The sequence below is a fragment of the Protopterus annectens genome, chromosome 3.part0 (assembly GCF_019279795.1).
Source record: "Protopterus annectens isolate FY-2018-M chromosome 3.part0, PAN1.0, whole genome shotgun sequence".
Classification (NCBI taxonomy): Eukaryota; Metazoa; Chordata; order Ceratodontiformes; family Protopteridae; genus Protopterus; species Protopterus annectens.
Genome location: NC_056731.1, coordinates 176,408,154 through 176,433,040, shown reverse-complemented (window position 1 = coordinate 176,433,040; position 24,887 = coordinate 176,408,154). Strand labels below are relative to the sequence as shown.

The 24,887-nt window shown below is 43.6% G+C and overlaps 1 protein-coding gene across 3 annotated transcripts in view; it reads right to left on the bottom strand.

The window, feature by feature from the left end:
- The window catches only part of LIMD1 (LIM domain containing 1), a 516,411-nt gene that overhangs the window by 13,936 nt on the left and 477,588 nt on the right, over positions 1-24,887 (bottom strand). For all 3 annotated transcript variants that reach the window (XM_044064671.1, XM_044064672.1, XM_044064673.1), the window contains one exon: positions 15,268-15,336. In XM_044064671.1, the coding sequence (XP_043920606.1) occupies positions 15,268-15,336 (69 nt within the window). Of the gene's footprint in view, positions 1-15,267; positions 15,337-24,887 lie in introns of those variants that run through there.

The window sequence follows — 24,887 nt, the reverse complement described above, 5'->3', positions numbered from 1 at the left end:
TTGCATACTCCCCTGTCAGTTTCATTTTATGGATAGATCATTGACCAGCTTCATGCTGGACTTGTGCAGTCACTTCTGTTTTTAGCATTTTAATATTTTTCAGCATTTTTCAGTCTCTTCCAACAAGATGCATCATATCCTAGCTGGTTACATTTTTTTTTCAGTTCACTACAAGGATTCTTTGTTCCCCAATTTATTGGGTAGAACTTTGAATGCGCGGGGTGGTTTCTGGTTAAGTGCTGTAGCTATGCTGAACTCTGTGGCCTTTTGCAGTTTTCTAGGTCTGCAGTCCTAGGGTTGAATCTGGGACTGGACTGGATATGAACTAAATGATTGCTTTGGGTACTGGACTTGGTGGCCTGGAGCTAACTGCACTTTTGGGATCCAAGATAGGAATCTAGTCATCATGTTATATTCTACTACACCTCTCCTGGATGAAGTCTGCTACTCCTGTCATTTTTATTTGTTCTGATTTACTTGGGACCATTTACTTGCGGCAGTAAGCTTCTGCTATCAAGCTATATATTTACTATGGAGCAGTTCTCTGATGATTTTTGAAACACCTTGGTTTAAATCATTTGTAGATCTTTGTTTTTAAGAATATAATGAAAGGACAGGCCATTAGAGCCTCGAGATTGAACCCCACTGAACAGAGCTTCATCTCAAAATTAGATAGTCTGAGAAATAGATTACTGACCCGGGGATACAAGGATGGTGAGATTATACCATACATGGAGGAAGCATGCATGTCACGCACCACCTCAGGTGCACCATACTTTGGACCCAGGACCCAAGATCAAACCGCTGGAGATCATATGGTAAATAGACCTATTAAATTTTCCACTTTGTACACTTCTGATCAACATCAGTTAAAGGAAATTATTAGCAAGCATTGGGACATTCTCCTGGTTGATGATGACTTGAAACGCATTGTGCGGGAGACACCTAGTTTTCTATTTTGGAATAAGAGCAACCTAAAGCATTGCTTTGTCACCCCAGACATGATAGGATTATGAGGAACATTGGTCACACTAAACCCTGTGGTCACTGCAACTTTTGTTCATTTATTGATAGCAGTGAGGTGTTTATACACCCGGATTTACACACCACTTTTTCCATCAAGGCAGATGCAGACTGTATGACACCCAATGTGGTGTATCTAGCTACTTGCCAGGCATGCCCGAGTTTTTATGTTGGTAAAACTAATCGGCCGTTAAGGGATAGAATGAGAGAGCATATTTACCACATGAGGAAGGGCACTTTACACAATGCCTTAGCAAAACATATAACCTCCAATGATAATGATCATACGTTTTTGTTCCGGGTCTTAGAGATAATTGTTGTTAATAAGAGGGGTGGTGATACTATGAATCTTACTGAATCTAAGGAGACTGACTGGATCATCCGTCTGAAAGCTGACAGGGGGCATGGATTGAATGACAGAGCTTCTATAAAACCTAAGCTGAGACAACGCAGGAATATAAAATGAATCATTATTTATTTGTATATGTCTTTGATTATATATTTTATTAATAATATTCACTTATCAGCATGTTTATTTACATGTTTTTAGGTAATTATGTATGTTTTTATATTTTGTCTCACTTTACATTAGCATGTTTAAATATGGGAGAGTTCTTTAAATTTTCTAACATTGTTTTTAACTGATTAATTGAGCTGCTTATATGAGGGGAGGTCTATTGTGATTTCTATACAAGGATCTGAAGAAGCTGTAATGGTGAAAGCGCTCATCCGTATGTTTTAGGTGCACATTCTTGGAATTAAATCTGGAGTTTTGCTCTTACTTCTGCTGTACTCCATTTTCTTTGTGATTTGTAGATCTTGTTCTATATGGAAAAGTAAGGATGATTTCAGCGATTTTTACTTTGGATTTGGATAAATCACCTACTGTGGGAAATGGACTTGGCAGCCTGGGTCAATCTTTTCTGGAAGGTGGCCTAGAATTGGGGATATTTCCGTGGTGTTTTTTCCCCATGAAGTAGTTACTGGCTTGTCATCATATGAAGGACTTATTTGGAAATTACTGAAGGGCTTATTTGGACATTACACAGTTACTGTACTTAGTTTGCGAGTTAACTGCTAATTTAATTTGTCTTGTTCTCAGAGCACATTTGTACTAAATAATTATGCATATCTTGTGCTGTTTTCTTTCTTTATTATTGCAATACATTACTTTGTTACTCTTCACTTGTTTGTACAATTACTGCATAATAAGCACTAGAATGAAACTGAAAATGTGAAGTGAAGGCTTGGCTGGTTCAGAGGAAGAAGTAGGTGTTGAAGGCAGGTTATACTTGCTGCCCACCTTCATCTTTGCAAATCCACAATCAAGTTTTGGAAAGGACCTCCCCATAAAGGGATACATCTAGGACTGCCTAAGCTCATCTTCAGAGGACAGCCTCTGGGGCAGTTAATAAAAAGGGGAAGAGATATTACCTTTTTGGGTAATGGGACCCAGTTTTAGACTTGCTCAGCAAGATGGCCTATTATTTAACTGTGCATGTAAATTTCTGCTTCCCAGGTTCCTTTCACAGAGGAGCAAGTCTAGCTGTTTTCATAAGATTTCTTCCTGATATACTGGGGAGGGCTCTGATGATAGCTGGGATCAAGTAGAGCAGCTAGCAGATTTCATACATTATGGGACAAATATGACTCTCATTTTATGCTCTCCAGTCTGATCTACTTAATTTGGATACTGATGTATAGAAATAGGTGAAATACTGGCTTACCAACTGATCTGTGGCATGGATTTGGTTTTGACCCCTGGGAAAATGTTGAGTGTTTTAGTTCCAGAAAAAGTGAGTTTTTCATGGATTCCCATCTTCTGGAACCTCCTTTTTTTGTAAGATGAAAATGACACAAAAAGATGGAAGGAATGGAGACTCCCAGAAACTGAGACGTGACTAGAGCAAAGGCAAAAATACTACTTGATGGAAGTGACAAATACTTATGAGGAAGGTCAGTTAACACTACCAGATAGACTATGGTCTTGAGTTGGAGTCTACTTGGAGTTATATGCATGATAGTTTTTTATTATAATATACCCAAAGTGAATGTAGGCATGCTGAGCTTTTCAGAGGTGCAGGAAAGGTCTCATCTCTTTGGAAAAAATCAAGAAGTTATGTACTCACCATAACGTTCGATGTATGTATTCCATCTCGCCTCACATTCTTACCCGTGGGTTCGGCTCCGACTCAGCCGACTTTTCTAGCTCAGAGTCTTTTATTGGCTGGGCTAAGCAGGTATCCCATGGTGCACTGCTCCATATCCCCAGATCTAGTTTGCTGCAATACTCATTCGTACCCCATGCATACACAACATCCAGATGAAAGAATAAGCCAAGTAAGGGGACTCTGTAGATGGACAACCTAACCTCCAAATCCTCCAGGAAGGGGGGAAGGTGGGAGGGTAAGTAAGAATGTGAGGCGAGATGGACTACATACATCGAATGTTATGGTGAGTACATAACTTCTTGATGTTATGTAGTCCTATCTCGCCTACATTCTTACCTGTGGGACAGCATCCCTAGCACCTACATCCTGGGTGGCTCATAGGAAAATACTCCTGAGAACTGTGGAGCCAAAGGATGACCTGCCCCTAAAAACTACGTCCAATTTGTAATGAGAAACAAATGTGTGAGGAGAAGCCCAAGTAGCTGCAGCACATATATCATCCATTGACAATCTGGCTTGATAGGCTGTAGATGTCGAAACAGCCCGAGTAGAGTGAGCCTTGACCGGAAATGGCAGATCTTTTCCTCCTGCATGGTAGATGAAAGAGATACAGCTGGATATCCATCTGGATAGGGTGACTTTGGAGACTGGGGACCCCATTCTGTTTTCCGAAAAGGAAACAAAAAGTTGATCAGAGTTCCGGATATCTTTTGTTTGGTGCAGATAGAAGCGTAATTGTCTGTGTACGTCCAACTGATGAAATCTAAATTCTGCCTTGTTCGAAAAGTAAGGAAAGAACACAGGCAACTCAATGGATTGATTAAGATTAGACACGGAAGTCACTTTAGGAAGAAATGAAGGGTCTGGTATAAGAGAAACCCTGTCCTTATGGAAGATTAAGTATGGAGGTTTGATGGAGAGGACTTGAATCTCTGAAACTCGCCTTGCTGAAGTGATTGCTGTTAAGAAGGTGGTTTTCCAGGTCAAGAATTTCATTCAATTCACAGGTAGCTGCAGGCTTGAAAGGTGGCAAAGTAAGGGCTTGTAGAACAAAACTGAGATCCCAGGGCATGATTGGTTCAGAAACTGGGGGACAGAGCAATAGAGTACCCTTCAGGAAAGCCTTACATAGTCTATGAGACTTGAAAATTAGAGATCGCTGCCAATTGAACTTTGATGGTAGCTGAAGCAGAACCCTGATGGAAAAGCATAGACAAAAACTCCAAGACTGAAGCGATTGGAGCTGTGTAAGGATCAATGCCTCGGGTACGCGTCCAGATAGAAAACCTCTTCCATTTGCTAGAATAAATCTTCCTAGTAGATGGCTGATGAGAGGACAATAATATATGAACCACTTCTGGTGAGAGTTTATGAAGTCTAACTAACGACGGAAGTGGAGTAGCCAGGCTGTCAGCCGGAGGGTCATTGGGGAGGGGTGGAACTGTCCCGACATGTGTGTCAGTAAGTCTGGTTGAGGGTCCAGAATCCAAGGAGTGTCCACAATGTATGGCTGAAGAAAAGGGAACCAGACTTGGCGAGGCCAGTGTGGAGCAATCAGAATCATTCTGCTTCTCAAGGATTGCGCTTTCTGAATCACCTTTGACAGCAAAGGAAAAGTACAGTTTTGTACCTACCATAAATGTAGATGTTCGAGTGTTAATACAGCTGCAGTCATAACAGATGGGTTCTCCTGCCATCAGGCGGGTCCTCGGTCGGCCGAATTCCAAAGTCTAGGTCCGGCGTCAGTTGTCGTCGCTTCTTCCCTGACGTCAGTGCGACAGGGGGTATAAAGGAACCAGCCAACGCCATTTTCTTCAGTTTTTCTTGCCCCAGATGTCAGGTGCCCCCAGAAGGAAGGCAATACATAAATTTATATAATAAAGCAATGCAATATAATCAAAATAGAGTAGTTGCAATCAAATACACCATAAATGAATACCCCAATCAGGTTGTATGAGGAGGTGTTAGCCAATAGGCCTGTCCCAAGAGGGGAAGGAGGGAGGGAAACCTGGACTGCAGCTGTATTAGCACTCGAACATCTACATTTATGGTAGGTACAAAACTGTACTATGTTCATCGTGCATACAGCTGCAGTCATAACAGATGGGTAGAATCCCAAAGCTAAGAAAAGGGTGGTAGGCACTAAGTGGAACTAGGAGGAACCAGGATGCCCTGCAAGATTGCAGTGGCAAAGCCTGCTCTAGTTTTGGAGTATAATGGTAGGTGGTAGTGCTTGGAGAAGGTATGCACAGAACTCCAAGTGGCTGCTTCCAAAATATCTTTGGTGGGAACTCCTCTGAGGAAAGCTGCAGAGGTAGCTGTGGCCCTTGTGGAGTGAGATCTGATGCCTGCAGGTACAGTTTTAACATGAAAAGAGTAACAAAAGCGTATGCAGTGGGCTATCCATTTTGAGATTGTCTGTTTGGAAATTGGCTTCCCTTGAGCTCCTATAGCATAGGACACAAAGAGCTGTTCTGTTTTTCTGAAAGGTTTTGTTCCGCCCAAATAATAACGCAGCTGTCTGTGGATGTCCAAGGAATGCAGTAGTCTCTCCCCTTTGTTTTGAGGATATGGGTAAAAGGTCGGTAAGTGGATAGCCTGATTCAAAGCTACCCTGGATACCACCTTTGGCATAAAGGATGGGTTGGTTCGTAAGGAAACTCTGTCGTGATGGAAGATGATAAAAGGCTGCACAGCCATGAGGGCTTGTAGTTCCGATACCCTGCGAGCTGAGGTGATAGCCAGAAGGAAAGCTGTTTTCCAGGACAAATATTGCAAATCTGTTGAGGCAGCTGGCTCAAAGGGAGACAAGGTCAGCTTTTCTAGAATGAAATTGAGGTCCCAAGCAGGTATTGGTTGTTTCCTTGGGGGTTTTATGTTCTTCGCCCCTCTGAGGAACTGTCTTAAGAGGGGGGGTGAGAGAATAAAGGTGGATCAGTGTTGTATTCTGCAGAAATGGCTGAGGCATGGATTTTGATGGAAGAAAATGAAAGTCCACTGCTTAGCAGCTCAGCTAAATACTGTAATATTTGAGGTAAATTCAGTTTTCCAGGATTCTGGCCCTTTTTCCTCATTCCAGGCACAAAACCGTTTCCATTTTGCGGAGTAAGCTTTTCTAGTAGACGGCCTTCTGGCCTCCAAAATGACATCCTGCACCTCCTTGGAGAGTAGGTTCTGTTGTGATGTTAAGAAATCTTCCATGCGGCCAGACTGAGTGTGTTTTCAGCTGACTGTGAAGAGTTTTGAAGCTGTGCTGAGTCAGAAGAAGAGGCATTAGAGGCAGGGTCCATGGTGGAGAATGTGTCAGGCTCCTCAGGAGTGGATACCAGTGCTGTCTTGGCCAGTCTGGAGCAATGAGAATCATCTTTGGGCTGTCTGCTCTGGTTTTTAATAGAATTTTGGGCAGCAGAGGAAGAGGTGGAAAGGCATAAACTGTCATTGTTGTCCAACTGAAAGAGAGAGCGTCCACTCTCCAGGCCTGTGGATGAAAAGTCCTTGAGCAGAATTTTGTCAATTGGTGATTTTTGTGGGAGGCAAAGAGATCTATGTCTGGCCTTCCCCATGCTTGTATTATCTCTGTAAAAACTTGAGGATGCAACTTCCATTCGTGTGGATCTGTCATATTTCTGCTTAGGTTGTCTGCCAGTGTGTTTTCCTTGCCTGGCAAGTACTGTGCTTGAAGTTCGATTTGTAATTCCAGAGCCATGTTCCAAAGTGACATGGCCAGCCTGCATAGGGGGTATGAATGGGTTCCTCCCTGTTTGTTTATGTACCATATTACTGTGGTGTTGTCTGTCCTTATCTATAGTTGACCTGGATGCAGAAGGTCTTTGAAAGCTATAATAGCATTTATTACTGCTAGCATTTCCTTTTGATTGATGTGAAGGTGCTTTTCTTTTTGGGACCATTTGCCCTGAATGCACCGATCTGTCATGTGCACACCCCAGGCGTAGTCCGAGGCGTCTGTTGTGATGACTTGATTTGCTTGAGGCTTGCAGAATGGGAGACCTGTGTTTGTTTGGCATGCTTGAGCCCACCACAGAAATTCCTTTTGAAGACATGGAATTAGTGGTAATATTGTTTCCAAACTGTGGCTGTGTTGAGACCATAGGTTTTTCAGGTACCATTGAAGTTTCCTCATATGCAGCTTTGCACGTGGGATTAGTAGGATGCAAGATGCCATGAATCCCAGAGCCTGCAGGATTTTCCTTGCAGTCAGCCTGGTGAAACTTGCTAGTTTTCTGAAGTATTGAGTTAGTTGCCCCCGTTTCTCTGGCGTGAGGTAGGCCATCTGGGTGTTTGTGTCCAAGTTGGCACCCAGGAAAATTATTTTCTGAGAGGGTATTAGCCTTGATTTCTTTTTGTTGACTGTGTATCCCAGAGAATTCAACAACATTATTACAAAAGCCAGATGTTTCAGAAGTATGTGCTTGCTGTCCACTTGGATCAGGCAGTCGTCCAAATATGGGTATATTTGTATCCCTTGAAGTCTGCAGTAGGCAATTACTGATGCCAGGCATTTCATGAATACTCTGGGCGCAGTAGATAAGCCAAAGGGCAATGCAGAAAATTGATAATGGGTTGAACCTGCAAGAAATCTGAGGTATCTTCTGCAATTTTGTCTGATTGGGACATGCAGGTATGCCGCCTTGAGGTCCAGTGTTACCAGCCAAGACTCCTTGCCCAGCATGGGAAGAAGCTGCTGTAATGTGAGCATCTTGAATTTTGGTACGAGTAAAAATGTGTTTAGGATGGATAGGTCCAAAATAGGTCACCAATCTTTTCCCTTCCTTGGTACCAGGAATAGTCTGGAATAAAAACTTTGACCTTGTTCTTGAGTAGGTACCTCCTGAATAGCTTTCATGTCCATGAGATCTGAAATTTGTCTTTGTGCCTCTGCCCTTTGATTGCGTGGCAGGTTTGGCAGGCCTCTCATTTTTGGAAGGGTGTGAAAATGGAATCTGTAGCCTCTGTTTATAATGTCCAGGATCCATTTGTCTTTTGTGACAATATGCCAATTTTTTGAAAATAATGCCAGTTTTCCGCCTAAGGGTGCTGCCATTTGAGCCTTGCTTGGCATGCAAAGGGGAAAGTCATTGGGCTTGCTTTCTGAATGGCTGCGAACTATCCTCACCACCTCTTTGTGTAGGAGCTTGCCATTGTCTGCCTCTAAACGATCCTTGAGACTGCCCTCTGCCCCTCGGGCATCTGTATCTACCTCTTTGGGGTCTGTCCATGGCTGGAAAGGACCAATTTTTGGAGGGCCAATTTCTACTGAATCGTGGGGGTTGTACCTGTAGAAAATCTTTCACTGTTTGCATTGATTTAGCCTTTTCCTCCATTTTCTTTAATACCTCCTCAGCTTTAACATCAAATAATACATCCTTTTGTAGAGGGGCATCTAGTAATTTAGCTTTGACATGATCTGGTAAGGTTTGCTCCTTGAGCCAGGCATGTCTACGTATGACTGATCCTGTAACAGCAGCTCTACATGAGGCCTCTAGAGCATCAAAACCACATTGCAAGGTACATTTACCCACTTGTTCTGCACTATGCATCAAATCCTGCAACTCCTTCAAGTCTGGTTGTTCAGGTTGTGACATTTTGCTTCTCAACTGTGATAACAGAAACTGTTGGTACTTTAACATATGGAACTGGCAGTTTAATGCCCTCATGGTTAAGGTGGCCGAGGTGTATACCTTTTTTCCCCACCTTTCTAAAGATCTGGAATCTCTCTCGGAAGGTAAAGAATTTTTAGCAGTGGAGGCCTTAATTCCCTTGGGGCCCTGTGAGATAGTTTCTGGGTCAGCCGCATGGCTTTTGCATAGAAATTGGTGTGAGTCAGGAACCCGGCAGTACCTGTCAGGTTTGACTGGGGCTGGAGGTAAAGAATCCGGCTTAAGGCAGGCCTCCGAATACACATCATCTAGTATGTCTAAGACAGGAGGTATAGCCAGAGGCCTGTGCTGAGGTAGCAAGAGAAAATCCCTAAGCCTTTTCTTGGAATCTGAATACTCTTGGCCTTCCCAGTGAAAGTGCTCCCTTAAGGTATGCAAGGTTTCCCCAAATGAGTAATCCTCTGGAGGGGAGACAGAGGGAATGGACACCTCTGCATCAGAATCTTCAAAAGGGGAGTAAGAATGTTCCTGTTCATCCGAGTGCTCTGAAATAATGGAGGCCTGGTCAGAGGAGGAGGATTCTTCCTCCACTCTGGGCCTTTTGTCCGGGGGGGGGGGTGAGTACCCCTGATAAGAGTAATTAAATCCTCAGCCATTTTAAGCATCTGTTTTTTAGGCATGGGGCCTGGAGAAGGGCCCTGTGTAGCTGGTCTCTTAGAATGCATGGCTGCTTTAGACTTAGTGAAAGCCTTGATGGAAAAAGAAGAGGAAGGTCTGAAGACACCCTGAGAGGAGGCAGACCTGTCTACATTTTGAGTTTCACCACCAAGAGTGGTTTCGGTATCTGTAGTCGGGGTGTGGGCCGAGGAGCCTGTGACCTCGGGCACAGAAGACACTGCCAATGAAGTGTCGTCGTTAGGCAGGGGCTGCGTAGGCGCCTCACTGAGAACCGGACCACCTGTAGTCGGACTTGGCGTGGTGTCGGTAGAGGCCGCGGACCTCATGTGTCGGTCCTTATCTTTGCGTTTTTTAGACAAAACTGGAGTTGGAGTATCCGACGACATAATATAGTTACATTTTCTGCCAAAATAGTGCTGGGCGAATTCCACCCGACGCTTAATGGTACGTTTGTTGAATGTAGCACAAAAACGACAGACCGAGACGTTGTGGTCTGGGCCTAAGCAAGGAATGCAGAGGGAATGAAAATCCTTATGTGGTATTTGCTTCCCACATGAAATACAATTATTAACTTTGTCTGACATCAGTCTGAGGCAAGAAAAGTTTCCCCAACGGGGTACTTAGCTTTCAAGAAGACTTCGGTTGCAAAATTTTCATAATTTCAGGAGCTGGCCGACCGGCACTTGCGAACTGCTTCTGCTTCGGGCACCGTGCGGCAAGAAAGACTGAAGAAAATGGCGTCGGCTGGTTCCTTTATACCCCTGTCGCACTGACGTCAGGGAAGAAGCGACGACAACCGATGCCGGACCTAGACTTTGGAATTCGGCCGACCGAGGAACCGCCTGACGGCAGGAGAACCCATCTGTTATGACTGCAGCTGTATGCACGATGAACATCGGCGGGAAAGCATAAAGCAGACCGGAGGGCCAAACGTGAACCAGAGCGTCCCTGGGTGACTCCCCCTGTGGGGGGATCAGCATGAAGTAGCTGCTGCATTTTGCATTGAGGGGGCTGGCTAAAAGGTCGCAGCAAGGCTGACCCCATCTGCTGAAGATTCGCTCTGCAACCAGGCGATTCAGGGACCACTCGTAAGGCATCAGAATAGCTCTGCTTAGCCTGTCCGCAATCACGTTGGACTTCTCCGGAATGTGCATTGCCACCAGAAACCGTTGGGAAGTTACTGCCAACTGCCATACTCGCATGGCCTCTCTGCACAGAGGGTAAGACCTGGTTCCCCCTTGCTTGTTTAGATACCACACTACTGACATGTTGTCCGAGTGTATTGCAATCGTCCCTAGAGGTAGAACACTCTGAAGTGCCTGCAATGTAAGTAGCACTGCTCTCATCTCTAGGACGTTTGTATGCAGATGTATCTCGTGCTCTTGCCAGGTGCCTTGAACTGTCCTGCCAAGATAATGCCCCCCCCATCTGGGAGGCGTCCGTGGTCACCATGGCAACCGGGATGGGTGGAACGAAGGGCCTTCCCCCGTCCAAATTGTTGGTGCAAAGCCACCAACCAAGGTCCTGCTTGCATCTGTCCGTGAGGAAAATGCGGTGAGAAAGTGGAAATCTTTGGAGAGACCATTGAGCAAAGAGGAGCCATTGGAGAATTCTCATGTGCAATCTCGCTAGAGGAACCAACATGATTGTTGCTGCCATGGTCCCCAGGAGTTGAAGGACCCATCTTGCCTTCACTTTCCTCAGGGGCATCAGCATGTGTATCTGTTGTTGTAAGACTCTGATCCTTTCCTGTGGTAAAAATGCTCGCATTCGAATGGTGTCTAATTCTGCTCCTATAAAGGTGGCATGCTGCGAGGGCAATGAAGCAGATTTTTCCAAATTTAGTGTTATACCCAACTGGTGACATACAGCGATGGCAGCGTTCCTGGTTTGAACTAGTTGATGCCTGGTGGGGGTGGTAAGGAGCCATTCGTCCAGGTACGGAAACACTTGGAATGCCTGACGTCTCAAGTGAGCCGCCACCACCGCCATACACTTGGTGAACACCCTGGGGGCTGTGGTGAGACCAAAGGGCATGGCTCGAAACTGGAAATGACTGGCTCCCAGCCAGAAGCGTAGGTGTCTCCTGGATGCCCTGTCCATTTTCACATGGTAGTAAGCATCCTTGAGGTCTATGGAGCACATCCATACCTCCTCTCCCAACAATGGGAGAATTGACTGTAGCGTGACCATACGGAACTTGGACTTCTGTACATAGTGGTTCAGTTGGCTGAGATCTAATATGGGTCTCAGGTCCCCTGTTCTTTTCGGCACCAAAAAGAATCTTGAGTAAGTCCCTAATCCGATTTGGTCTGAGGGGACACGCTGGATGGCTCCTTTTCCTAGCAGCTTTGAAACCTCTGAGGCTGCTTGATCCCTTTGACCGGGTGGAACGTCCGGGATTTTTCTGATTGACCGGCGGTCTGATGTAAACGGGATGAGATAAACCCCCGGAAATTATCCGTAATACCCATCGGTCCTGGGTGATGCTTTCCCAGGCTTCCGGATATAATGAAATTTGACCCCTGACTGGCTCCGGATAAGCACAGCCGGGCACTCTCTCAGGAACGGGAGTAGGGAGAGCCGCGAAAGGAATCATGGTCTCCCGAATTGCGGGGGCCCCCTCTGCCTCTGGGGTGGCGTCTCCCTGAATAACCTCCCCCTCCTCTGCCTCTGGAGGGGGGGCTCACCTTGTGCGGCAGGAAAAAAACCTCTGTGATTTTTTGAACTACATCCCCCCCCCCCCCGATGGGCCTTGGGGTAAGGCCTAGAAGGAAGGGAAAAATGGACCCCTATGGCAGACAGGGTCTTTCCCTCTTGCTCGCACCTGGTGAGGGTGTCTTTCACTTTGGTCCCGAACAGAGAAGAACCATCAAAGGGGGCGTCAGTGAAGGAAGACCTGAAGGCCTCCGCAAAGTGACACAGGCGCAGCCAGGCTTGCCTTCTAAGGGCGACTCCTGAGCTTGCTGCCCTACTCGCTCCCTCGGCTGCATACGAAATGAGCCGCATGGATGAGTTGACAATGGAACTGAGGGTAGACACCTGGGTGTTAACCATCTGGGCCACCGTCTCAGGGACGTTACCTACAAGAGTATCTCCTAAGTCCTCGAGGAGATCTCTCTGGAGCCAAGTGAAGTGAGACAGATAATTCAGCGACTGTAAGGTAAAGATTGCTGACGAGAGGGTACGCTTCCCGTACCGGTCCATGGTCCTAGACTCCTTGTTAAGAGGATGGATGGAGGAAGAAGACTCTGCTACTTCCTTCTGAGTGGCTGCCGCCACCACCATAGCATCTACAGGGACCCCCTTGGACAGAAACTCCTTGCCCTGGGGGGGGGGGGGGCGGAAAGAAACTTGTTGGGATGCCTGGGCACGAGCTCTACAGAATCAGGGTTTTCCCACACTCTTCAACATATCAGATCAAGGAGCTTGTCGAAGGGAGGGGACACCCAGGAGGCAGAGGGCTGAGCACCAAAAGCCTTAAGGAATACCGACTCCTCCTCGGAAGGGGCTTTGGGCGGCCAGTCACCTCTTTGTTTCATTATCTCCAGGATGTCGGAGAAGGAAACATCATCAGAATATGACTTGGAGGACCCCTCCGATTCCTCGAGGTCAGTATCAGAGGTGAGGGACTCATCCTGGGAGTCTATGTGCTTCCTCTTGCACGTTTTCTTTCTAGGGGGCTCCTCAGGCACGAACTCGGAGGGGCCCTCAGAAATTTGGGGACCACTCGTGGGGGTAATCCCTAGGTCCTGGTGCTCTGCTGTCCATGGAGAGGAGCGACCAGCCTCCAAAGCCATGACGGGAGTCTGAGTTCCCCGAGCCGAGGCACCGAGAGGGAGACTCAGAACCGAGATAAGTCCCGAGATGTCCCCCTCGGGCCCGACCAAAGAATCCCGAGTCCCGAATCCCGAGGACGGAGCCGACAGGGTCGGAGCCAATGTTGGTACCGATGGAGCCAAAGGGGCCATCAAAACCAGCCTAGGAATATCACACGGCACGGGACACTCCGGCTCCGAAGACAGAGATGTGCTCGGAGGAGGAATGATCGAAGAAGGGATCGGGACGGGCTCCGGAGTCCACTGGGCCGGAGCCGAAAATAAGTTTGCCAAAACCGGTGACTGGAGGAGCTTCTGGACCACCCTATCAACATCCACATTTGAAATGGTCCTGGAGGATTTGGAGGACAGGGAGGGTGATCACGATCTCCTCTCAGGAGAAACTGGTCTGAGACTGGGCGATCGGCTCCTAAGGGGTTCGAATATAATTGGAGCCGACACTGGTTCCGTCAACACAGACACTTCCTGTGGCCCCGAGGACAGTGGAGCCGAGGAGGTCGATGCACTTTTTGAGACTTTCTCCGGAGGCTCCGATGAAGCTGACGGAGCCGGAGATCTCTTTTTAGACTTGGCAGATTTTGACTTACCACTGGGAGACGAATCCATAGCCTCTTCAAAAGAGGGCTTTAAGAGTTCCTTTAAAATCAGCTTATTCTTTCTCTCTTGGAGAACTCTAGGACTGAACGCATGGCAAAAACTGCTAGACTCCTGCAGATGAATGGTTCCCAGGCAATAGACACAAATGGAATGCCCATCGGTGATGGACATTTTGCACCCACATTTAGAGCACTTTTTGAAACCCGAAGGTTTGTGCTCTTTGGAATCTTTGGACATGTTCACAACTACACCAACAATGCAAAAACAAGTCTGATAAGAACTCACAGACGCTCACACCACAAAAAACACAGGAACCAGAAAAAACAGAGACCGAACACACTCACTAGAGAAGCAATGTCAAAAACCTCTAATCAAAAATGGTTGATGATCACAAGGAAAGGGAATGGACCAAACCTCTAATTTAAACGGTTTAGATCGTACACACACAGTAGATAAGCAACCAGAGAAGGACTAGGTCCTCTAACTGAAAACGGGCCTAGCCAGAGGGAACAGTTAGCAGGATACCACACAAAACAAGCACACGATCGCAACCTCAAATAACACTAGAGCCAATAGCTATGAAAATAGCTTTTTGTTTATGAACAAAAACTTTCTTGCAAGACATGAAAAAATGTACTTAGCCACAGCCAAGCAAGACCACGTCCGAGCTACACGAGTGGCAAACGAGATCTGGGGATATGGAGCAGTGCACCATGGGATACCTGCTTAGCCCAGCCAATAAAAGACTTCAAGCTAGAAAAGTCGGCCGAGTCGGAACCCACGGGTAAGAATGTAGGTGAGATAGGACTACATAACATTGGATATTTCTAAATGTATATCAAAATATATACACTGATACTTGTCTTATGTTCAATGACCCACCACTTGTAAATGGACATCACTTTATTTACTGATGATATAAGCTATGCAGCTAACAGAATGTGTAATTTTTTCTTATTTTTGGACTTCTCTGCCCCCAATTAAAATTTCTATTTTGTTGTGAATGTGTTTACTTTCCTGTATCAAAATTAGTAAAAATTGTTTTAAATACTCAGTATCCCCATATATTCTATCAGAATGCTTCAGGCAATGCATACGTTTGACAAATTCTAAGGCATCTAATCCTTCATACACTGCCATCACAATAGACAATACATTACCACTGCTATAAAAAGAAAATGTCCCAAACAATGACAATGACATTCACAAGATACTAGAAATGAAAAGAAATTGTCGGCTTTACATCATGCATTAAAGAGACATCACAAAAGTGAAAAAGTCCATTGTATTACTACTAAATGGTTACTTGGCATGAAATGCTTAAAACTGGTCTGTTCTTACCTCACAGTGGTAACATTCAATATGGTAGTCTTTGTCCATGGAAACAACTCTGATTGTTTCATCACATCCCTGCAGATGGTGACATAATGGAAACAAGTTAGATTTTTTTTTTCTTGGACACACAAAGCTCTAAACAGCAGCCAGTAATGACATAATAAAGTGTTTTTTTATGCTTGTTACTAGTGACTCTTCAGTAGGTCCAGTGCTACCCATCACCTCTTTCTGTTTGTTTCCATCTCCCACACCCTAATCAGATGCTGCTCTTTTTGATTATCAATAAAGTTGCAACAACAGCGGTATCCATCATTTTCATTCACCTCTAAATAATAAACTTGTTCATGGTTAAACCACTCTTCAGAGAAACAGCGTCACTAATTAACCTACCATTACTAACCTCTATGTATGGCATCTGCCTAATGAAAAACTCCACAGCTATATTTCTTCACTTATTTTAGGAAATAACCAATACGTACACTTTCTATATCAGAAAACAGCATCATTTGGGGTTTCCTGAAATACTGATCTTGGTAGACATCTGCTATAAAAAAAACAAGTTATGTACTCATCATAATGATCCATCTGTGTTGTCCATTTTCATTCTTCCTCAACTGATGGGTTTGGATCCGATTCGGCCATTGCTAAAGCTCGTGCCAACCAAAAACTCTCTAGCTTCTCCCTTACCCATAATGCACCAACCCCAAGTACCTCAGATCTTGTTTGATGATTTTCCTAGAAAGGAAATATCTGCAGTCTAACAAGAAGAAGACTACACCTGGAGCTCAATATAAAGGACAGTGATGTCCTCTAACCACTCATTCTTCCAGGAGTTTTCAAAGGATGGGTGCTGGTGGGTGGGGAGTTGAGGAAGAATGAAAATGGACAACACAGATGTAACATTATGGTGGGTACTTAACTTCTTTATATAATGTTTTCAATTTTCATTCTATCCTCAACTGATGGGACAGAGTCCCCAGCTACCTAACATCTCGGGTGGACTCAAGGGAAGGATATTCCTGAGCACAGCAGAACCAAATGATGCTCTACCTCTGGAGACCAGATCCATTTTGTAATGAATAACAAAGGTATGGGGAGTAGCCCAAGTTGCTGCTGCACATACATCATCCATGGACATTTTAGACTGAAATACTGAAGAAACTGCCATGGATCTATGGAAGGGCCCCGTAATGGTTTTGGAAAAGTAATGCCCAATTTGTTAAAAATAAATGAAATACAGTCAGTCAGCCACCTGGCTAAAGTTACTTTGGCAACTGGCTTTCCCAATTTTACTTCTGCAAATGAGACAAACAATTGGTCGGTTTTTCTGACATCTTTTGTTCTATGTAGGTAAAAACGTGATTGCCTGTGAACATCCAATAAATGTAACATGTATTTGCCCTTGTTATCAAATTTAGGAAAGAATACTAGCAAATTAATGGACTGAGAAATATTAGAATCTGACACCACTTTAGGAAGAAAGGATAACATACAAAGCGACAAGGTAAGGGAGAAAGAAACCCAAGAATTTTAAAAGATTAGTTAAGAAAGGATAACAATTCACAACCTTAAAACACTTATCTGCTTGAGAGTAATGGTTACCATGTCTTCCGCATAAAGCTGCAAATGAGATCTGCGGTAGCTGGGGTTGGTGCACTGTGGGTAAGGGAGAAGCTCAAGAGTTTTTGGTTGTCACGAGCTTTAGCAATGGCAGAGTTGGATCTGAACCCATCAGTTCAGGATAGAATGAAAACAACATCAGATCTTATATTTGTGTATATTTAAACGTGTAGCTGCAAGAGTACACATACTTTACTGATAAAAACACATTTTCACAGGCTATAAATGCCCAGTTTATACTACATGGACAGCACAGTGGTGCAGTGGTTAGCATTGCTGCCTCACAGCAAGAGGTTCTCTGGTTCGATTCTCGGCTGGGGTCTCTTCTGTGCAGAGTCTGCATGTCCTCCCTGCATTTGTGTGGGTTTCCTATGGGTACTCCGGTTTCCTCCCAAGTTACAAAGACATGTGTCTGGAGCGTTTCTCCCTGGGCCTCTGCTGAAAATTGGCTCATTCCAAGTCGGACTTTCCCAGTAAAGAAATGTTAAATAGCTAAATAAATAAATAAATATATCTATGGTTCTGCAAATCAAATAAATCAGGAAAAGGAGAATGTGCCACATATTCTGCACCACAGATACCAAACATTGTGAGGTGCAGGGATTACGCAGCCTACATAAAACAAAGATCTAAACTACTTTTAGGATCCAATCTCTACACATTTACTCACCTTGCAGCCAGACTTCATGAAAAAAAAAACTTATATAACCTGAGACACTACTCACAAGCCACACCAACTCTCATTACCCCTAGAACCAAACTCCACAGCACTGCACATACTTTCTCCTCTCAAGGACCTACTCTTTGGCAAGCTCTCCCCATCAACATTAAGGAAATCAGCTCTTACTCCAAATTCAGAATGCAAGTCAAAAGGTACTTTCTTCATCTAAGCTAAATGCTCTTACATCAACACGTGACAAATCACCTAACCCACTTCTTTCCAAGCCTCTTCTCCTTTTTCAGGATTTACTGAAGATTGACCCAATTTAGAGACTAATGTACATATTGTACATTACATTCTCTTTGACTGTACACTGCACTATGCTTACACACGAACATTATACTGTAATATATATATATATATATATATATACACACACACACACATTTTATATATATATATATATATATATATATATATATATATATATATATATATATATACATATACATACATGCATATACAGTGGATATAAAAAGTTTGCACACCCCTGTTAAAATGCCAGGTTTTTGTGATATAAAAAAATGATACCACAGTAAATCATTTCAAAACTTTTTCCACCTTTAATGTGACCTACAACCTGTACAATTCAATTGAAAAACAAACATATCTGTTAGGGGAAAAAAATATAAAAAAATAAAAAACGTACAATACGCTGGTTGCATAAGCGTGAACACCCTTAAACTAATACTTTGTTGTGTGTGCACACCCTTAAACTAACACAGACATATACATACACATTTTTTTCTATGGGATTAGTTTGAACCTACTCCGTTATTGCTTACATTATTGTATTTCTGGTTTTGTGACATATTTTGTATTTCACCTAGGCTGAGCCTGAAATTGGTCAGTACTTATCAGTGCATTACCTTGATAAACAAATATAAATAAATAAATCAATCTACACCACCGCCACCAAATATACATTTAAGAGGATTACTGGCCTTAAGAGCTCTTATGATCAATAATTATCCCACTCTTTAGGACGCAGATCCTTAAGGGGAATAATACTATACAGGACAGTATATTCATAAGGTAGCAGAAAATATTCTAAGAATTAAGCCAACACAGGAATGGAGAAAGGAGATTCTGCTGATAGGAATGACTGCAATAATGGTTACAGATTAAAGGCAACGGGGAGCTGGAATTTACTGGAGAAACTTGGCAAAGGAACCAGGGTATTAGGAGCAGATAATTAAGACACGCAAAAGTAACAGAAAGGGAAGAGGCCAAAAATTCATTTGGACTGTAGACTAGAGATTGCCTTCCCTATCAAGTATTGATATCAGAGCATAGGCAAAGAGAATGGAATAGGGCTATCCTAAGTGAAAGACCAGCACTGGTAGAGTTTTTAGTAGAACCTAGGACAGAAGCTGCTGTTAAAAAAGGATAATTAGTAGGGCATATAAAATATTGCAAGATAACTACAGGAATCAATCAGAAAAGGTCAGAACGGATTGGGAAGAGAGATTGGATAAGCAATTCACAAATAAACAATGGAAGGATTTATGTATGGCTCCCAAATATGCAACAAAGTCTAGAAGATTTAGGATTTTTGCTTGGATGTGATTGCATAGGTATTTTTAAACCCAAAGTACATTCCAAAGAATTTTTCTTCAGGTGGACTGCAAATGCTGGAGATGTGATGGGGAAAAAATAGGTAATTGGGAACATATTATTTGGGAGCATAATGAGTTGGCAGACATTAAAAAGTACCTACAGACTACATTGTCAGAAATACTGGATGAGCAAATAGGTGTAACTAAAGAAAAATTTCTTGAGCTGTTACATAGAATAGGAATTGCCCAGCTATAGTAATGCCTTGCAGAGTTTAATCCTGGTGGCTGCCAAATAATCAATTACTAGAAAATAAAAATCAAAGTCTAAATTAATTGTACTAGAAGTACTGAATGTAGTAACAGAGAAAATAGAAATGGAAGTGAGATCTTTAGAAAAGGGTAGGAACAAATTACATAGAAAAATTGGAATTATGGGAACAATACATGCAGAACAATATTTTGGAAGAGGAATGAGGTTTAAGGGAAGACAGGAAATCAATGAGCTATGTAATTGTTGACTGACAGTGACTGTTCAGAAGATTGTAATGTATAATGTTTGCAACTAAAAATATGTCAATATGGTTTGTTTTCATTTATATAAATGTATGACTGCCTATGTCATAAGTGATAATTCAATCAGGATGTTTCTTGTTTAAAAAAAGAATTACCCCAGTCAATTAAGATCTATTCCATCAGCTACAACACAGAGTTATAATCAAAGACTCTCCAGAGTTTCACCCACCTCAGACTGAAGTGGTTTCCAGTGCATACTTAACTACAGTAACCAATACTTAACCAAACTGTTTTACAAATACACTCACAATACTTCCCAGCAGGGGCTACTGCCTTCCAGTAGCATTGGTACACTGCCACCAATCAGACTACTAGTCTGATGTCAAGACTGCAGGTACTGACTTCTCTTCCAATGAGTCAAGCAATACGGAATTGTAATATCTGATGCCCAAAGCAAGTCCCCTTCAAAGTAGGCAGGTACCAAGAATCACACTAATTCTCTGAATATACCCTTCACTAATAAATAAGAGTGAACAAATGACTCTAATTTTAAAAAGATCCAACTGCGACAGTACTGCAGTTGCACAGGGAAAAGAAAAAATGTCTCATACAGATAGACTGGTGACAACAAAAACTCCAAAAGCATCCATTGTTGTTATTTCTAATTCATAGCTTCACAGATGTGTACTAAGCTAATGGCCCTGGAGCCTTTATAAGCCTAGCCCAAAAACTTTTCCCTGACACCTTGCCACCTGATGTTAGTTCACAGTGCCTCTATCCAGTAGGGCAACTGGAGTGATTCCTGGGGTGAACTTTCTGTTACCCATCCACTCGTTTTGATTTCTCTTGAAGAGGGCCAGCGAGGTGCTCTGCTTGACATGAATGAGAAGCTTATTCCAGAGTATGGGCAGTCTTTGGGAAATTAACCGGTCCCTCCAGCATGTTCTGTTGATTGTGGTAGTGAGGTTGTGGTCTCTGGAGCGTGTGGCGTGGGGGAATTGGGATTTCTTTAGGTGTAACATTTCAAGTAGGGCTGGGTTGGACATGGCTTTGTAAGTCAAGCAAAGATCACCTCTGAGTAAATGATAAGAGACTGAGAACAGCTGAAGTTTCTTGAGTCTGTCCGTGTAGGACATGTGTTTAAGGCCTATGATCCTTTTTGCGAGGTACTTTTGTGGCCTCTCCAGCTGTTGTAGGTGTCTGGTCAAGTACATGCCAAATGGGATGTTATATTCGATGACTGGTCTAATGAAGGATGAGTAGAGAGGGATGATGACCTCTTTCTTTCTGAATGCGAACCCTTTGGTTATAAGATGTGCCACATAGAAGGACTTTCTGACCACAGTGGCAACATGGTGGTTGAAGGTGAGGTGGCTGTTGACCTGGGTTCCCAGATCTCTTATAGCCCCCTTCAGTGTTTAGTGGGCTCCGACGACGTGGTAATTTGTGGGAGCCGAGTTTCTTCCAAAGGGAATGATAACGCATTTTTTGGCATTAAGCTTAAGGCCACAGTTCCGACACAGTCATTGGTCTCAGAGAGGCCCTTTTGTAAGATGTCTGCATCACTTGGGAAGTTTATAATGATGCCTAGCTTTCAGTCATCAGCATACTTGGTCAGCTACTGTCCCTCTGTGTTGGCCTGGGCTTCTGAGAAGTAGATGCCAAACAGGAGAGGGCCCAGGACCGAGCCCTGTGGGACTCCACTCATGACTGGCTGACAGTCTGACTTGGAGTCCACAACTTTCACTCTGTGGGTCCTGTCTGTGAGCCAATTTGCAACCCACCTAGTGATACAAGGATTGATGTCAAGTTTGATGAGTTTATCAATGATACCAGAGTGGGTAATGGTATCGAAGGCCTTGGCCAGGTTGAGGTAGGCCGTATCCACTGCCTTACCCTCATCCACAGCCTTGGTGACTGCCTCGAAGAAGTCAACCAGGTTCAGCAGGCAGGATCTCCCTTTGACGAAGCAAACTGTGTGGGGTCAAGAGTTTGGAGATTTCCTATATCTTTTTTGAGCAGATCCATGATGATGCACTCCATAGCTTTGCATACCAGACTCGTCAGGCTAATGCGGCACTAGTTCCCAGGGTCTGTAGTTGCTCCCCCTTTATGAAGCGGGATGACTAGCAGTGTGCCATTCATTAGGGATAAAGCCTGAAGTAAGGCTGTGATTGAACAGGGCACAGGTGTGGTGCCAGTTTGTTTTGTAGCTCATGTAGGATGCAGCCAGGTATATTATCAGGTTCCATGGACGCTGTATTCTTGGCTTTGGACAATGCAGCTTCTACCTGTGCCGCAGAAATGGTGGGTACCAGGCTTTCTTCTGGTACCGTGATAGGGCCTTTTGGGGGGGAGAGGGGTAAAGTTGGCACTGAATCTGTCAGCCAGTATGTTGGCTATATCTGTTGGCTCGGTATAGGAGGTACCATTGTGCAATAACTCGGAGCAAATCTGGGTATTGCCTTGGAGGTTCTTGATATAACTAGAGAAGGCTTTGTGAATGTTTTTGGTGTCAGCCACAATTCTGCCTTCATAGCTGGCTTTAGAGGACTTGCTAAGGGATCTCACATTTTTGTTGAGTCTGTTAAAGGAGTTTTTCCAGTCTTGTGACTTCATTTTTTTTTGCAACAGTTTCTTCCTTCTGTTGTAGAGTTTATTGATGGCTGGGGACCACCAGATTGTCTTCCTTTTTTTGGAGGAGAGCATCTTGGTTCTATTTGGTATGGCAAGATCCATGCATTTGTGTATGTGCTCGTACAGTGCATTGGTGTATGATTTGGCAGTCATGCAGCTATTTTCTATTGGCATGGGTGTTGAGAATTTAGCCACCTCTGTTTTTAGGAGCCCAAAGTCAGCTTTGGAGAAGTTTTTCAGGGTGGTCACCTTAACAGGGGGTATGGGTGAGATGGAGATTCCCATGGTGATTAGTTTGTCATCAGATTTAATCACGGAGGGGTTGATTATAGGTGTGGAGCAATGGTCTCCCATGTTGGTGATAACCAGGTCGAGGATGTTGCTTCCTCTAGTTGGGGTCAGAATGAGCTGGTCCAGGGCATCGGAAGTGATAAATTCCAGGAAGCGTTGGGCCTGTACATTGGTACTAGAATAGTTTTCCCAGTTGATGGAAGGGTAGTTGAAGTCGCCAAGTATGAGAGTATTGGGCTGGACCTTGATAGATTCCAGGGTGTTTAAGGAAGTTGGAGTGAGAGTCAAGGAACATGGTTGGGGTTTCTGCAGCAGGCTATGACTTGTATCGCCGTCTTACCCAGTGTTAATTGTACCTAAAGTATCTCAGATGCATTATGGTGGTCTACCAGTCTGGAGGTGTGTGTATCCTTTATGAATATGGAGACACCACCTTCTTTGGAGCTTCTGGCCATATTCTGGGGCAGAAAGGTATGGAATGAGTTTTAGCCTGGGAGTGCAGGGGTGCTTTCTGCCTCTTTACACCAGGTCTTCGTTATAGCACAGATGTCAATATTCTCCATTTTGAGGACTGATTCGAACCCTCAGATTGCATTTGTTTGTAGCAGTTAAGCTGGAATTTTGGTCTTTAGAACATTGCCTAAAAAGGCACTATAGTGGTGGCAAGAGCCTTAGCCAGTAGTCAGAATCCCAAGGGTGACAGATGCCGGCTGTCTCTGGCAAAGCATCGAGGTCTGTTGATCATGTCATCCCAGGCAGACAGACACTGGATCCCCTTAGAATGACACCAGAAACATAGCCAATTGTTAAAGTCAATAATTTTCAGCTTGTACTGTGGGATAATTCTGGGTGACGGTAGAATACTGCTCAGGGCTAGGGTCATACCTGCCTGGGCCACATAATCCTAGAATTCCATCACATCTCTTTTCATGTAGTCCAGGGAGGTATGTCTCAGGTCATTCATACCCACGTGGACAATGTCTGAATCATATTTGTACTTCTTGTGGAGTTACCTGAGTGCATGTGTTATGTGGCGGATCCTGGCACCTGATTGACAACTGACTGTCACCTTCTTCTTGCTCAACCTAGTGAGTGGGACATCTGTGTGCCTCACACTGGAGTCTCCTATGATTAGTACATTGAGGATTGCTGAAGCCTTGAGATGGAAATGGTCCAACAAGTCTATGATCTAAGTCATTATCATTCTCTGCCATGCTAACATTACCCATCTACAAATAACAATCCCAAACACTCTGGATCTGTACACTCCACTGAGGTCTGAATGATTATGAACATCCAAATAATGCTTTCAAACAAACAGAAAAACGCAGCAGCTCTGGTTCAGAATACTCCAAAGAGAATAGAAAGTGCCCAATTAATAACATCAACATCAAAGAGAAAGTAATAAAATGAAAGTAGCAGCTACAGTTCAGTGCACTCAACAAAGGCTAGAGAAGATTTAAACACAAGCAGAATCTAGCTTTCATTTTAAAGTAAGCTGCTGAGAAGCGCAGACAGTTCGATTCCAGGATAACTTAATCCAGCTTGTCAAGTAAACAATGAATATGGTATCAGTCAACAATTACATATTATTAACAGAAAATAATTACCAATTATATACAAAACTATTTACATTTTTAAATCCAAAAAAAAACATACATGACTTCAGATGCAAGAAGCAGGGCAAATAAGGACACTGCTGGACGGTCATGGGGGGAATGAAGTGAGCAAAAAGATGACTAAAAAGTATGAGCTAAAGGCATGCATGCATCTTACTTGAAACACAAGAGATAATATAGCAACTATAAATTTATTTTCACTGTACTAAACTGAGCATAACCAGAAAAGGTCACCCATTCTCCTGAATGACACACAGTTTAAGCTCCAAAATGCATTTGTGCTTCAACAAAGTATTGGTTTAAGGGTGTGCACACCTATGCAACCAGCTTATTGTACATTTTATATTTTCCCCTAACAGATTTGTTTGTTTTTCAATTGAATTGTACAGGTTATAGGTCACATTAAAAGTGGGAAAAGTTTTGAAATGATTTATTGTGGTCTCATTTTTTATATCACAAAAACCTGGCATTTTACCAAGGTGTGTACACTTTTTTATATCCACTGCATGCTCAAAAATCAAATGCAAGCCTGTGGTAAAAAAAAAAAACTGATTGAGTTACCTTAAACCTATAAATTTATCTTGTAACTTTCCCAAAGACTTGTGGTATGTAGTATATCACAAAAACCTGGCATTTTAACAGGGGTGTGCACACTTTTTATATCCA